Source organism: Xenopus laevis, chromosome 3L, assembly GCF_017654675.1.
Source record: "Xenopus laevis strain J_2021 chromosome 3L, Xenopus_laevis_v10.1, whole genome shotgun sequence".
Lineage (NCBI taxonomy): Eukaryota > Metazoa > Chordata > Amphibia > Anura > Pipidae > Xenopus > Xenopus laevis.
Genome location: NC_054375.1, coordinates 4,908,215 through 4,925,038, shown reverse-complemented (window position 1 = coordinate 4,925,038; position 16,824 = coordinate 4,908,215). Strand labels below are relative to the sequence as shown.

The window sequence follows — 16,824 nt, the reverse complement described above, 5'->3', positions numbered from 1 at the left end:
ACAGTAACCCTTCCAACCAACTTTCCTCTTGTCTCGCTATATATTACGGTACCTTAATCTAGTTGCTACCAATCAACCTATTTTCTTGTAAGGGAAATGATCGACGAGAGCAGGACAGTAACCCTTCCATGCCACCTTTCCTTCTTGTTCTCTATAACATTAGGTACCTATCTTAGTGTCTAACCAATCCCTATTTCTGTAGGGAAATGATCGAGAGAGCAGGCAGTAACCCTCCAACACGTTCCTCTTGTCTCTATATATTAGGGGGTAACCTATCTAAGTGTTACAATCCCTATTTCTGTTAGGGAAACTGGAGACGAAGAGCAAGACAGTTAACCCTTTCCAACACTTTTTTCCTCTTGTCTCTATAATATTAGGTAACCTATCTAGTTTTACCAATCCTATTCTGTTAGGCGAAAATGAGAGAGAGCAGACAGTAACCCTTCCAACACTTTCCTCTTGTCTCTATATATTAGGTACCTCTCTAGTGTTACCAATCCCTATTTCTGTAGGGAAATAAGAGCAGAGCAGACAGTAACCCTTCTAAGTGTGTTGCTACGTCTGGGTGTGAGCAGCCGACTCCATTAATGTGGGATTAGAGAGGAGGTTGATTGTCACTAATCCCAAAAATTGTAGCAGAGAAACTATTCGCAGCTGAGCAGCACAAGGGCAAGTTGTAACACAGAGAGAGCAGCCGCGCAGGAGGAACAGCTCAGGGATTAAGAGAAGTCGCCACTTTGCGTTGGTGCCGGGATCTCAGAAGACAAGACCGGGGGGCTCGGGCAATTGAGAGCCAAAGGATGGGTGTGTGGAAGAGGCTACTCAGATCCAAAAACCTCTTGCTGGCCATCTTGGTTCCTCTCCTCCTTCTCCCTCTTCCCTTGTTGCACCCGAGCAGTGTAAGTACTGGGGCCACAGGGCCCAAACAAAGATGGGATGTGGCCCTACTGTACTTATTCACCCCTTTAACTAGAGGAGTAATATTGACCTTGGCCACCAGAGTAAGGAACTTGGTCAGGACTTTAGCTCTAGTCTCTGGGCCAGTGATTCGATACTAGGGTGGCCCAAAGCAGTGACTGGGTGCTATTTAGGGTAACATATGGGAGTGAGGGATGATTTACTATTTCGGATACCCCTGGAGCTAGAGGGTCTGTTAGGGTCGGGGTTTTCCTAAGTCTGAGATCTTATGAGCTACAGAAGACCTTTGGGTTATGAGCTAAAGAAGACCTTTGGTCTGGGCTTTTTGTACAACAGTGCCAGTGCAGCTCCGAAATAAGCGACAAGAGTTTGTTGGTTAGGGTTATGGTAAGGGCTAGGATTACAGTTAGGTTTACAGTTAGGGTTAGAGCTAGGTTTATGGTTATGGTTAGGGCTAGGGTTACGGTTGGGTTAGGGCTTGGGTTGCAGTTAGGGTTAGGGCTAGGATTACGGTTAGGATTATAGTTAAATTTAGGGCTAGGGTTACAGTAAGGGTTATGGTTAGGGTGATGGTTAGGGCTACAGTTACAGTTAGGGTTATGGTTAGGGTTTGGACTAGGGTTATGGTTAGGTCTAGGGTTAGGGTTATGGTTAGGGCTAGGGTTATGGTTAAGGTCTATGAACACAATGGTGTTAATTGGTTCCTTGAAGGCTATCAGTGGAAGAGTTAAAGATTCATCCCTCTATAGCATAGAACTGCACAGTGATCCCCATTAGCCCCCTATAACCCTTTCCTTTCCTGTCACATGAGGAGGAGACACTACAGACCTTCAAAATTTCCCCAGGAGTCACTGGGTTTATAGATTGGTGTAAATGCTGTTGCTATTCAAAGCATATTCTCTGCACTGCTGGTTCTGACTCCTGCCACTGATGCTGCTCCCTCCTTTGTCCTTGCAGGAGTCGTCCTGTGCCTACGTGCTGATAGTCACCGCCGTATATTGGGTGTCAGAGGCTGTGCCCCTGGGAGCGGCGGCTTTGGTTCCTGCTTTCCTGTTCCCACTATTTGGGGTGCTCAAATCCAGCCAGGTCAGAATCTACTCCCCCAACCTCTTTCCTCTTGTTTCTTGGCAGGCTGCTCCCTACAGGCAACTTTTCTATACCTGTTTAAGGTAAAGAAGCATTTATAGCCTAAAAGTTCCCCTTTAAGATTTGCTGTTGCAGAACTACATCTCCCTGGGAGTTGCAAATTAGCCTTGGAAAGTTTGTGTTTGTAGAAAGGAACACGGGAGTCCTAATCTCTGCCTGCAAAGCTTTTACTTCCACAGCAGGACGCCGGGCGGATAATGACAAACAATAAAGTCCTTTCAGCCGCGACCCACGGGATCCCTGCACCCCGGAGTAAAGAGGTTTTTATTAGAAATAGCAGCAGAATAAGGGCAAAGAGGCCACCCCAGTGGGGGAAAGGTCAGCCAATTAACAAAGGCTGCATCACCATGGCGACCAAGAAAGCTTTCTGGTTGCTACTTAAAGGGGAAGCATCTCATTAAAGGGATTCTGTCATGATTTTTATGATGTTGTTTTTATTTCTAAATTACACTGTTTACTCTACAATATAAAATTGAATTCCTGAACCAGCAAGTGTATTTTAGTTGTAATATTGGTGTGTAGGTGCATCTCAGGTCATTTTGACTGGTCATGTGATTTCAGAAAGAGCCAGCACTGTAACTGAACTGTGTCTCAGTGGGACCTGGATTTTACTATTGAGTGCTGTTCTTAGATCTACCAGGCAGCTGTTATCTTGTGTTAGGGAGCTGTTATCTGGTTACCTTCCCCTTGTTCTGTTGTTAGTAGGGATGCACAGAATCCAGGATTCAGTTTGGGATTTGGCCAAGATTCGGCCTTTTTCAGCAGGATTCAGCCAAATCCTTCTGTCTGGCCCAACAGAATTCTAATTTGCATAGGGGCGGGGAGGTAAATAGCATGACTTTGTCAAAAAAATAGGAAGTAAAAATGTTTTCCACTTCCCACCCCTAATTTGCATATGCAAATAATGATTTGGCTCGGTATTCGGCCGAATCGTTCATGAAAGGATTCGGGGCTTCAGCCTAATCCAAAATAGTGGATTCAGTGTATCCCTAATTTAAGGCTGCTGGAGGGGGGGGAAGAGAGGAGGGTAATATCACTCCAACTTGCAGTACAGCAGTAAAGAATGACTGAAGTTTATCAAAGCACAAGTCACATGACTGGGGGCAGCTGGGAAACTGACAACATGTCAGGTTTCAAATTTAAATATAAAAAAATCTGTTTGCTCTTTTGGTAAACGGATTTCATGCAGAATTCTGTTGGAGCAGCTCTATTAACTGATTCTTTTTGGGGAAAAAACAAACATTTTTTTTCCATGACAGTATCCTTTTAATAACGTTTCAATTGGTATTCCTTTTTTTTTTAAATAGTTTTTGAGTTATTTGCCTTTTTCTTCTGACTCTTCCTAGATTTCACTGACCCCATCTATAAAAGAAGTGCTCTGTAAAGATATTAACGTATTGTTACTGCTGCCTTGTATTACTCATCTTTCTATTCAGGCCTCTCCTATGCATATTCCAGTCTCTTATTCAAATCAGTGCATGGTTGCTAAGGGTAATTTGGGCCCTAGCAACCACATTGATAATATTGCTGAATAAAAAGCTAAATAACTTAAAAAACACAAATAATAAAAAATGAAAACCAATTGCAAATTGTCTCACTCTCTGTGTCATAATAAAAGTTCATTTAAAGGGGAACAACCCATTTAAAGGAACGCTGTCAAAATGTCATGTGATTACAGTTTAAAGGGAACATAACCTTCCTGATTCTGATAGGAGATTCCCTTTTGTATAGGAAAGGAGGATGCGCTAGTGCAACTGTACCCATTATTCTTTGGGGTGTTTCCGTGCAGGTGGCGGGTGAATATGTAAAGAACACCACCCTGCTGCTGATGGGGGTCATCTGCCTGGCTGCGTCGGTGGAGAAATGGAATCTGCACAAGAGAATTGCGCTGAGGATGGTCATGTTGTCTGGGGCTAAGCCGGGTAGGTAAGTAATTAAGGGGTCATTGATGAGGCCCTCCTGCTGCACCCCTCTGGGCAGTTAAATAATGGGCTTATATAGTAAATAACCAATCAGATACTTGCTTTTACTAGTAAAGCTCCTTTGGTTGTTATGGGTTCTTGTAGAGCCTTACAACACATTGTCCCAGTCTTCCCAATGTTGTAACCATGCAGATGTTCCTAATTGTCACTGATCTAGTTGGGTTTTATTGCGGCTTCGTTTCTGCACCGAGGACCGGGGTTGGTTCCTAAGCGTTCCTGCAGGGGTACTCCCTGGCGTTCATGCTCTGCCGCTCTGCTCTCCATGTGCTTCCAACAGCCTCCCCATCCTCCCGCCGATGGTCATGCTATTGTGGAGGCCGTTGCTGCAGCAGCTGATCTAACACCGAGCGAGAACAGCTGAGGAAATTGTGGGCGAAACAGGATCTTCTGCAACTGAGCCGGCCCGGAGAAAGGTCGATTAAGCTCATCGTACGTGGTCTTCTAAAGGGAATCCAAATATGGCAGGCCAACTCCCCATATTAATTAAATAACCAATATAATCACGAGAAGGGAATGTTTGGGCACACAATAAGACTATACCCTCATACTGTAAGGCTGTCTAAAGGGAATCATCTGGCACCTTCCTCCGCCCATATTAATTAAATACAAATATACAGAGAGGAATGTTCTGGGCACCAATATAGCTTATATCCCTCATACTGTACTGTCTAAGGGAATCAAAATTATTTGGCACCGTCCTCCTGCCATATGTATAAATACAAGATTAATCATGAGAGGAGTTCCTGGGACACACAAAACGCCTTATACCCTCCAATAACTCGTACTGTCTAGAGGGAATCAATTGGCACCTTCCCTCCTCCCAATATGTAAGTAAATTACAGAATATCAGAGAAGGAATTGTTCTGGGCAAACCATAAGCTATAACCTCACTGTACTGTCTCAGTGGAAGTCAATATGGCACTTGCCTCCTCCCATAATGTATGAAATACAAATATTACAGAAGAAGGAATGTTTCTGCGCACACATAAGCTATACCTCATACTGGTACTGTCTAAGGAATCAAATATGGCACCTCCTCCTCCCATTATTGTATAAATCTAAAATATACGAGAAGGATGTTCTGGCAGACAATAAGCTATATTCCAACCTCATACTGTACTGTTAAGGGAATCATATGGCACCTCCTCCATAGCTGTATATAATACAATCATACAGAGAAGGAATGTTCTGGGCAGCCATAAGATACCCTCATACTCTTCGTCTAAGGGAATCTGTATAGCATTCACTCCTCCATATGTATTACAATATTTCACAAATATACAGAGAAGGATATGTATCTGGTCACACAATAAGCTATATCCTCATACTGTAGGCTGTGCTATTAGGGAATTCCCAATATCGGCACCTTTCACTCTCCATTGTTTATAATAAACAATAATACAAGAAGGCATGTTCTGGGTACACACAATAAGACTATACTCTTTCTCATACTGTTACTGTCTTAAGGGAATCAAATATGGTCCCTTTCTCTTCCTGGCCAATGTATAGACATTATCTTCAAATATACGAGAGAAGGAATGGTTCTGGGCACACATAAGCTATACCCTCATACTGTAACTGTCTAAGGAACTCATAATGGCACTCCTCCTTCCATTTATAATAAATATAACCAAGATGTGATGTGTCTGGTTGTTCACACAATAAGCATAATAGCCTTCATACTGTATATCTGTCTATTAGGGAATCCAAATGGGGCACCATCCTCTCCTTCCAATAGATGGTTATATAACTACAAATATAAGGCAGAGAAGGAATGTTTCCTGGGCAAACAATAAGCTATAACCTCATGACTGTACTGTCTAAGGAACAACAATATGGCAAACCTCCTCCTCCCATATGTATATAATAAAATATAAGAGAAGGAAGTGTTTCTGGGCACACAATAGCTCATACCCTCAGATACTGTACTGTCTAAGGGAATCAAAATATGGCCCTCCTCCTCCCATAGTATAAATACACAATATACAGCAGACGGAATGTGTCTGGGGTCACCACAATAGAACTATATCACTCATACTGATAGGCTGTCTAAGGGAATTCATATGCAGCCGCTCCTCCCATACTGTATATATAATATTTAAAGTATATTCCCAGAGAAGGAATGTTTCTGGGCACACAATAAGTCCTATAAGCTCTCATTACCTGTAGCCCGTCTAAGGGGATATTCATTATGGCAACCGTCCCCATTGTATAAATATCAGGAAATAACAGAGAAGGATGTTCTGGGGCACAGGGTAATCAAGCTATACCCACTCATAGGGCTGTACTGTCTAAGGGAATAATATGGCACCAGGAGATCCTCCTCCCATGACCATGTAAATAGGCTATTAAACTGGGGCTCAAATTTATACAGAGAGGATATTTGTTTGGGGCACACAATAAGCGTAGGTACCTCTCATAGCTTAGGCTGTCTGAAGAAGAATGGGCATATGGCACCGTCCTCCCATATGTTATAAATACAATATACAGACGAAGGAATGTTCCTGGGCACATTTGGGGTTTTGTGCCTTTCGCGGAATATAGGCTATACCCCTCGCATAGCCTGTATCTGTCAAAGCGGAACTCACACGATGGCACCAGTTCCTCCTCCAGTAGTGTGAGACAGTCAAATTAGACCAGTATATCGGATTGTCTGGCACCACAAGTAACAGCTATAGCTCATACTGCTACTGTCTAAGGAATCAATATGGCCCTCCTCCTTGTATAAATACAAATATACAAGAAGGAAAGTTTCTGGGCAAACACAATAAGCTATATCTCCTCATAACCTGTATTCTATCGGGAATCAAATGGCAGCCCTCCTCCCATATGTATAAACTACAAAGTGATACAGTAGAAGGAATGTCTGGACAGCACAGATGAAAGCCTCATCCTCATCCTGTGTCCTGTCTAAGGGAAACACCTCTCAATCAGATCAAGATAAAGTACCTGAACAGGCACTAAATTCCTGTACCAACAGCCCATTCTCTCTAATTGCAGGGGGCGGGTGAATTGGGAAGCAGAACCAGCTTCGATTGAGCTCATCTTGATCAATGAGGTTAGGATAAGAAGTGGCTTTAGTAATGCCAGTGGGCTACTGGGCTGGGCCACACAAGAACCAGAGAGGAACCATGATGCTGATATAGTGATTTCAGTTGTAAATGTGGAATGTTTCCGATTAACGTAAAGGGGACATATGCCTTCCCTATTATGTTCAATACCAGCAAGGTGGTTCTGATAGAGAGAGTTGGGTATTTAAGTTTGAGGTGGAGTTCTAGCTAGAAGTGGAGGCACAAGTGGGAGAGTTCCCTAGTGAAGGTTTGTATCCCCTTTAATCCATACAAACATGATTGTTCCTATTGTGAGCCCCAATTGAGTATTTTGGTGGCGTGCTTTATCATTAGGTTAGAGGGTCTGGGACCACAGGAGTATATAGTAGTATTAGTATATTAGTTCAGTATTAGTATATTGGTAGTATTGGTAGTATTGGTAATATTTGAGTAGTGGATAGTAAGTATTAGCAGTTAAGTTAGCAGTATTAGTATGTATGTTAGTAGGTCTAGAGTAGTATATTGTAGTTATTAGCATTATTCAGTTAATTTCAGCAGTATTAGTAGTAGTAGTAGTAGTAGTAAGTAGTAGTAAGCATTAAGTAATTAGATTTAGTAATAGTATGAGCAGTCATTAGTCAGTTAATTAAGCAGTATTCAGTAGAACATAGCCAGTGTTTTGTAGTCGTAGATAGTAGTAGTAGTAAGTAGTAGTAGTAGTAGTAGTAGTAGTAGTCGTAGTAGTAAGTAGTAGTAGTAGTAGTAGTGAGTAGTATTGGGTAGCATTTAGTAGTATTAGCAGTATTGAGGGAGCTAGTATTAATAGTATATCAGTATTAGTAGTATTAATAGTATGAGAGTATCTTTTTCAATACTGCTGTTAATTGATCTGACTTACTTTGCAGGGCCACAGCCAAGGATCTGAGCAAACTTATCCAGAGCAAGGTATCTAACCTGTTCATATCAGCCAGCATGTTTCTAAGGCCCCAATGCATAGCGATAAAATTAAAGGGCAACCAAAGCCTGTTATAAAAGTGGCCTAATTTATTTGATATTGTGGCTCAGGTGAAGTTATCTATCGCAACACGGTGCCCCTATTCTTGACCCGTTGATCACCTGGGACCTTGGGCAGAGCGGCAACGTGTAGAAAAATAGACTGCGGAGGGGGGGGAATGGGATATGTCATGTAGAGGTGGGAAACTAACCATCGTTGTGTTTGATTCAGCAGAACCTGAATGGCGTGCACATGATTGCTAACCCAATCCTCATGAAACCTCCCACCAATGGTCAGTCCCTCCCTCAGGTTAGTAGAGACCGACCCTGACCATGCAGGAAACCATAGCAACCAGCAAGCAGTTAGCATCTTGTATCTATCGCCCCCTGATATCAGAACGTCTTACCCTTGGAAGGGCACCTAAATACCATTGTATGGGGGAACTGGGGCATTTATTAAAGGGAAACTAAAGCCATGATGTTGTGCTTTGCCATAGACACAAATCCTTGTGCTGCCGCCTACTGACTCCAAAAACCAGAAGGACAAAGGGAAGTACCAGTCCCGGCATGATCACATGATCTGCAAGTGCCTGTCACTCAGTGTCTCCTACCAGCAACCATCCGGAGGTTTGACCACCATCATAGGAACTTCCACCGCATAATTCCTGGAGCACTTCAAGAAGTAGGGATGGTACACACAGCATCACATGTTATCTTCCTGTCTGTTTCCACTTATCTAGTTCTGCATTATCTGATATCTCTCCACCCACCCTACATCTATCCGATCTCTATAAATATCTACTACCTTACACCACATCCATTCATCACTGACCTTATCTACCCACCTACCACAACCAATTTGATTGGACCATATCTACCCACCTACCCTCATCCATCCATCATTGCCACATTCTACCGGTCACTCTACCCCTCATCCTATTGGCCAGGTGCATGTGGTCTTCATCACTGTACCTCCTAACCAAACGACCTCATCCATGCCATCATTCCCAGTCTTCTGACCTATATTTATACTCCCACCCTATACCCTCATCCATCCATCATCGATCATCGTAGGGCTACCCACATCCATACATCGATTTGCCGCAATCGTCTCTCACACCTACCTCTATGACCCGATCCCATCATTGACTCATGATTATACCCCAACTATTCATTCATTTCTTCCATCCATCATCGAGCTCAATTATACCCTAGCTGGGCACATCTACTCCGATAAACATCGAGGGCCGATAGCAATTTTTATATAGGCCAACCCTACCCTCATTCCATCAATCATCGATCATAATCATATCCAATATATCCATCATTAGTCCAATCTAGATCTTATTATTTACCCCACTAACCTCTGCAGTTCGCATTCCAATCATTGCCTCATATCTACCCGACGCTAGCGCCTGCGAGTCCACCACTTCCATGCCCCAACATACATTCAGATCATTATCCTACCCACATCTTTATCCACACATTTGCCCATTTATCTTTAACCCATCTATGCCTCAATCCATTGTTGGTTATACCCAAGTTCAAATATTGCCCCTAAATTCCTGCCCCCCACCTCATTATCTAAATCTCGCACCGTACTCAGATACCATCCATCATTTGTCTTCATTTCCCCATCTATCTATGCTAATGACTCCGCCTCCATACCATCCGTATATGTTCCATCATCGCCATAATACCGTCACGATCTATCCAGCATAGAAACCCCCATTTTCGGATATTAGGGCCCACGCTACCTCGCATTCATCATCATCCATCCAATTGATCATAATCTTTACTTGACGTTTAACTACTGTCTTTAACCCATCTGCTATATGCTTATGATTGTCTGCGCATGATCATCTACCTTGGCGTTTGTTCACAAATTCTATCTCAGTTCATCGATCTATCATATACTGCCTGCACCTAATCCCTTCATAGTCTCCACAATTTAATCATCAACCATATATTACCCACCTACCCCCTCATCCACCATCATCGTGATCATCATCTACCCGCACTAATCCATCCTATCCATTGCGCCAACTACCCACTCTACTTTTCATCCATCCAGTCATCGATCCATCATACCTTTTAACATCCACAATCTATCCATCGATCGGACCATTTATATAGCACCTACCTCATTCATCATCATCGATCATATCACCCACTACCCACATCTATCTATCATTTGCCCATATATACCCACATCTAATCTATCCCATTATATTACCCATCTGACCATATATAGTGCCCACGTTACCATCATCCATCCATCATTGACCACTAGTACCACACTACGCTCATCCTACCCCTCATGCCTGCCCGATATAAGCGATATCAGTACCCCCTTTCAGCAATATCCATCCATCATTGCCCATATCTACCACCTACCGGCTCATTTTGCCATCATTCATATGTTCATCAGGGCTTGGATAACCACACGTTAACCCCTCAATCCATACATCATTCGACATATACAGTAATACCACAATCTATCCATCATGCCCGATATCTACCCAGCCTACCCTCATCCATCTCATTCTTGCCATATCTACCCATCACCTGCCATCGCATCTCCATTGTCCTTCATATTTTCCTTCACGTTTATCCCTCCTCATTTCCATTCCAGTCTCATCGACCATATATACCCCATTCTAGTCCAATCATCGACCAATAGCCACCTAAACCCTCATTCATCCATCATCGCATTCATCTACCCACCACCCACACTTATCCATCATGCCCATAATCTACCCATCTATCACAATTCCATACATCATTGCCATATCTACCCACCCAATAATACTAACCACCTGAAACTGGCAAACAACTTTGTCTCATCAAGCAAGCAACCTATCCTACTGACACTATATAGCCTTCTTCCCTAACCAATTATCCATTGGCACCCACATCTCATCTACTTTATCCAAATCCTCTCCACAACCAAGCACTATCTATTACCCTTCACCATCATATCTCTCGGGCATCCAACCACATCTATCGTTCCTTACTCATTCGTCTATCCACCCAACCACATCCCTCTGCTATCTTACGTCATGTCTATCCAGCCACAACCACATATCTCCTTTCTTAACTATACAATCTTGCAACCCCACATCTATCCATACTCACTCGTATTTATCCACCCTACCAACCACATATGTCCTCCCTTGACTATAACTATGTGCCCACTCCCCCAAGTCTATCAGCCCACATCCATTGATCCTCATCCACATCTCTTCAACCTTATATATCCACCCACCCACATCTATCATTATCCTTCTCCATCCACCAGCTCACATCCATCAATCTTTATCCATATCTATCCTCCCACCCACATCAGTCTATATATTTATGGATGTATCTGCCAATATCCACATATTATCCATCTATCAATCCATTATCTATTCTACTGCAGTGTATCTGCTTCTCCATACTCAGTGCCCTTATCTCTCTGAGCCTGATTGCTGAGACATATAGTTTCTCATTGGTGCCACAGAGTGATGTCCCCTCTCTTCTCTTATTGCAGCCGGTATCCAGATGCCGAGGTGGTTAATTTTGGCACTTGGTTTGTATTCAGCGTGCCCATAACTATTATCTTCCTCTTGATGACCTGGGTTTGGATGCACTGGCTCTTTCTGGGTTACAAGTGAGTAGACAAAGTGGGAGATGTTTTGTGTGGGGCAATCACTTATGTAACTGTCCTTCTGGTGTTTGTCAGCTGCCAAAATTGCCCAATAATCTCCCTATGTTGGATAACAGTTGGAATGCAGGATTCTCATTGGCTAATTCTTTTGCATTTCTAATAAAGCTTGTACTGTTTATATTTGGAGAACTCGGGAAGGGCAAAATGGATGATTTTAAGGACTCTTTATGTTCCCTTTAATAATTAATATTGAGTTTGGTCTTATACAACCCCCAGCATGCCTCACTCAACGACAGCTACGAGTTGAGTCCCCCCCCTACGCAAACAAAATTTGTGTTTTTTTAACCAGTTTATTTGTCCTTGTGATCAATGTCCCAGCTTTAAGGAAACCTGCTCATTTAGCAAGAAGACAAAGACCAAACGAGAGGAGCTGTCAGAGCGGAGAATCCAGGAGGAGTATGAAAAATTGGGGGATATCAGGTAATGATTTCTCATATATTGTCCCTTTAAAGGGGATGTATTGTGCACGGCCATCACGCAGCTGCTTTGTTACTAAGTATTTACACCCAGGTGTTAGATCATAGTTTATATAACGTATTATATATGGTGTTGTGTATATTTACAGTTACCCAGAGAAGGTGACCATCTTTTTCTTTGTCCTAATGACGGTTCTTTGGTTCACAAGAGAGCCCGGCTTTGTGCCTGGATGGGAGTCTTTATTTGAGAAGTAAGTGTATCCCTTTAGCATTGGGGTGTCAGGGTTATTTCCTTTTAAAGCCCCTCACAGCTGTCTATTATTTCCCCAAATATTCTCTCTACCCCCTTGGCTCATAACAAGGTTACAGATATATAGAAACATTGGGGTAACAGTCACCCTGCTATAGTTCCAGGGGTACCCAGGGTACAAATAAGCACTCACCCCAAATCTCCCCCTAACTGGCCTTCAGGCTGGGCCCCCTTAGCTCATAACAAGGTTACAGATATATAGAAACATTGGGGTGTCCCCCTGCTATAGTTCCAGGGGTACCCAGGGTACAAATAAGCACTCACCCCAAATCTCCCCCTAACTGACCTTCAGACTGGGCCCCCTTAGCTCATAACAAGGTTACAGATATATAGAAACATTGGGGTGTCACCCTGCTATAGTTCCAGGGGTACCCAGGGTACAAATAAACACTCACCCAAAATCTCCCCCTAACTGACCTTCAGACTGGGCCCCCTTAGCTCATATCAAGGTGACAGATATATAGAAACATTGGGGTACAATATGCTTTAATGTACCACGTGTTTCTATTGCTTTGTTTTTCTTTAAGGAAGGGGTTCAGGACCGACGCCACCGTCTCTGTTCTACTCGGATTCCTACTCTTCCTCATTCCATCCAAAAAACCCACATTTCTGTGTTTTAGAAAGAAGGAACCAGGTAAGAACCCTGCAATGGGCCTCATTGAAAACCAATAACTACCCCAGCACTTGACATTTCCAGGGTGTCGGGCAGAGACAGGCAGTCTAGGGCCCATTACTAGAGTGGCAACTGAGTTTAAAGGGGATGTAAACCCCCAAAAATTCAAATATAGCCGCATGATCTACTAGCAGTGATAGTGACAGTTTTGTTTCATTACAGGAGAGGGTGATGACAGTGAGGAAGATGGACACACGGACTCAATGCTGACTTGGCCAGAGTTCCAGAGACACATGCCCTGGGAGATTGTGGTGTTGGTTGGAGGAGGCTATGCTCTTGCTGCAGGCTGTAAGGTAGGTCTCTAATCTACTTACGGCACAGAAATTACTATTATTACTAATGAACCAATCAGAAGTCACCTTTTCCTTATGGACCCCCCCTATACTATAAACTGACTACACAACCCATTCCCAGACCTCCGGCCTCTCCACCTGGATCGGGCGACAGATGGAATGTCTCAGTAGCCTTCCTTCCTGGGCGGTCACACTGCTGGCCTGCACCCTGGTCTCTGCCGTGACCGAATTGGTCAGTAACCCGGCCACCGTGACCATCTTCCTGCCCATTCTGTGCAGCCTGGTAAGTATGGTGAACCACGTGTCTCTGGTTTCCAGATAAGGAGGAGTTCATGAGGGTGTTTAACTAGGAAGGGAAAATTGTTTAACTGCCTCCTCCTCTAAAGAACAATGAAATTGGAAAATGAGAGTCATTTCAGGTTCATGGTTAACCCTGCTTAGCGCAATGATTAAGATCTTTCTTTTCCCTACAGTCGGAAGCTCTGCACATTAACCCACTGTACACGCTCATCCCGGTTACCATGTGCATTTCTCTCGCTGTGATGTTACCAGTTGGGAACCCACCCAACGCCATTGTGTATAACTACGGCCATTGCCACATTCGGGATATGGTAAGTCACTCACTTTCCTAGCCCTTTTCTTTTGCCCCGATGCCCATGGGGGATTCTGTAAGAAACACTAGCCATAGCTGTAATCCTAGACAAGGGGAAATAGGGGCACACATCTCTTATGAAAGAGAAGGATGGGGGTTTAGGGCCTGGAACTCAACTGCTTAGGGTTGACCAAAAAGAGAACCTTCTTTTTGTGGTCAACCCTAAGCAGTTGAGTTTCATACAACCCCCAACGTTGTGCGTTGTCCTTATGTCCAATGTTTTCCTTCCAAGGGCAGATTATTTGACATGACCACATAGGCAGGATTCTACTAAATTGATGACAGGCTGGGGACCATTAAATCCCTTTAAGAGCTCCATCTGGCCTGGTGAACTCCAGGTGGGCAGCCTTGTTCTATGGATTCAGGACCATGGCCTTCAAAAGTAGAAGTGGAAGAAGGTTCTCCACTTCTCACTGGCCAGAAACCTGCAGGTTCGGTGGGTTATGGATGAAAACTGCATTTAGAACACAATGGGTTGGGATGAATTTGAGTAGGTTAGGGTCAGGTGGGGTTGTCAACGAGAGCATCAATGGCGATGACGTTTTGGGATATTGAACTTGGTTGAAGGATGGGGGTTTAGGGTCTGAAACTCAACTGCTTAGGGTTGACCAAAAAAAAACACCTTTTATTGGTCAACCCTAAGCAGTCGAGTTTCAGACCCTAAACCCTCAACGTTGTTCTTATGTCCAACGTTTTCCTTCCAGGGGCAGATTATTTGACATGACCACATAGGCAGAGGCCAGTTTCTACTAAATTGATGACAGGCTGGGGACCATAAAATCCCTTTTAGAGCTTCATCTGGACTGGTGAACTCCAAGTAAGCAGCCTTGCTTTATGGATTCAGGCCCATGTCCTTTAAAAGTAGAAGTGGCAGTAGGTTCTCTACTTCTCATTAGCCTGAAACCTGTAGGTTCGGTGGGTTATGGATGAAAACTGCATTTAGAACACAATGGGTTGGGATGAATTTGAGTAGGTTAGGGTCAGGTGGGGTTGTCAACGAGAGCATCAATGGCGATGACGTTTTGGGATATTGAACTTGGTGCATATTGTCTTCCCATGTTGAACTTACCCTTTCCTAAGCAATCAGTAAGCACTCTGCACCGTATGAAGTAAGGGCTATGGAATTTGTTGTCCGTTGGCTTATTTGAGGCAGCAGAGTTCTCCAAAATTATCCCACCTGCCTCCTATTCACAGTTTTGAGCGTTTCTCCTCCAATTGTATCATGAGCCTAAGACACAGTAGTAGGTGCCTTCGGTCGCCCAACTTTGCTCTCTCGTAGGTGAAAGCCGGTCTGGGAGTGAATCTGATTGGCCTCGCTATCATCATGGTCGCCATTAACACTTGGGGCATCAGCCTCTTCCAACTGGATACCTTTCCAGACTGGGCGAAGGTCGGGAACGCCACTGGGCGATTGTGAAAGCGTTGGAAGAAAAGAGTAACTTGGACTTGGGCGTGCAAGGGACGGAGACTCAACCAGTTGGCTGGGAATAACGGCAGCTCTTATTTGTGTTTAATGTTGGTCTCCACTCGTATTTATTCATCAATAACAGTCTCTTATGGTCTGACATTCTCACACTCCGTGTATCACATGCCTTTGTATCCTGCTAGTGCCTAACATTCAACTCTCTACTGGACTAACCTAGGGAAATCCAACCTGTGGCCTCAGCTAGTTAACCACAACTCCCGGCATCTCCCGCAATGTATAACCTACTCCAATCAGTGGAGGCCAAAGCAGAGATGGGCCAGGAGCCTTTAGTAACTAGGCCTTATGAGAATTGTGCCTTATAACAATTCCTGATTATATATGCGTACTAAGCCTCCAATCAAAACTCACACTGTTGTCTCTGGCACTGATGATAACTATGTATCCAAGTTATAGAACAAAGAAACCCAAAATCATTGCGCGATATCTTCCTACCCCAGTGAATTAAACGGTTACGTTTCATTGTTCTTTCCCTTTTATGGAGTTGCTTAAACCAAAGACGACAAACACCACTTACCTAGTCATTGGTACACACAGGGGGGGAACACACATTTGCCCTTTAGTTGGTAAGTGGTATTGCCCACTGTGAAGTGTAGATAAAAGCAGAGAATTGTTTTGTCATTTAATAAAGCCTTATTTAACATAAACGCATATTGTTTGTTTTTTAAATAATGTGCAACATTGCTGAAACCAACAAATGAGTCAGAGAGAGGGAGAGAGGGTGGGTGAGTGGTGAGTCAGAGGGTGGGTAGTGAGCGATTGAGTCAGTGAGGGTTGTTGGGTTTGGGTGAGTGAATCAGAGAGAGAGAGAAGGGTGAGTCAGAGAGAGGGTGGGTTGGAGTCAGAGGGTGGGAGTCAGAGGGGGGGTGGGTGAGACAGTTTTGGGAGTTAGAGAGAGAGAAAGAGAGGGTGGGTGGGGAGTCAGAGAGAGGGTGGGTGAGTGGTGAGTCAGAGGGTGGGTAGTGAGCGATTTAGTCCGTGAGGGTTGTTAGGTTTGGGTGAGTGAATCAAGAGAGAGAGAGAGCGAGAGGGTGGGTGGGAGTCAGAGAGAGAGAGAGAGGGTGGGAGTCAGAGAGAGGGTGGGTGAGTGATCGATTTAGTCCGTGAGAGAGGGTAGGTGGAGCAGAAAGAGGGGTGGTGGGAGTCAGAGAGAGAGGGTGGGTGGGAGTCAGAGAGAGGATGGGAGTCAGTGAGAG

At 43.9% G+C, this 16,824-nt stretch overlaps 1 protein-coding gene across 1 annotated transcript; it reads left to right on the top strand.

Moving 5' to 3' along the window:
• The first annotated feature begins 512 nt into the window (after positions 1–512).
• slc13a4.L (solute carrier family 13 member 4 L homeolog) lies at positions 513–16,038 on the top strand. The gene is given in 14 exon segments (XM_041585480.1): positions 513–899; positions 1,876–2,004; positions 3,854–3,990; positions 8,002–8,041; positions 8,325–8,399; positions 8,587–8,771; positions 11,625–11,744; positions 12,120–12,221; positions 12,367–12,468; positions 13,055–13,161; positions 13,363–13,493; positions 13,615–13,776; positions 13,967–14,104; positions 15,425–16,038. Coding segments are annotated over 14 exon segments (1,665 nt in total). The 5' UTR covers positions 513–800; the 3' UTR covers positions 15,563–16,038.
• The last annotated feature ends 786 nt before the right edge of the window (positions 16,039–16,824 follow it).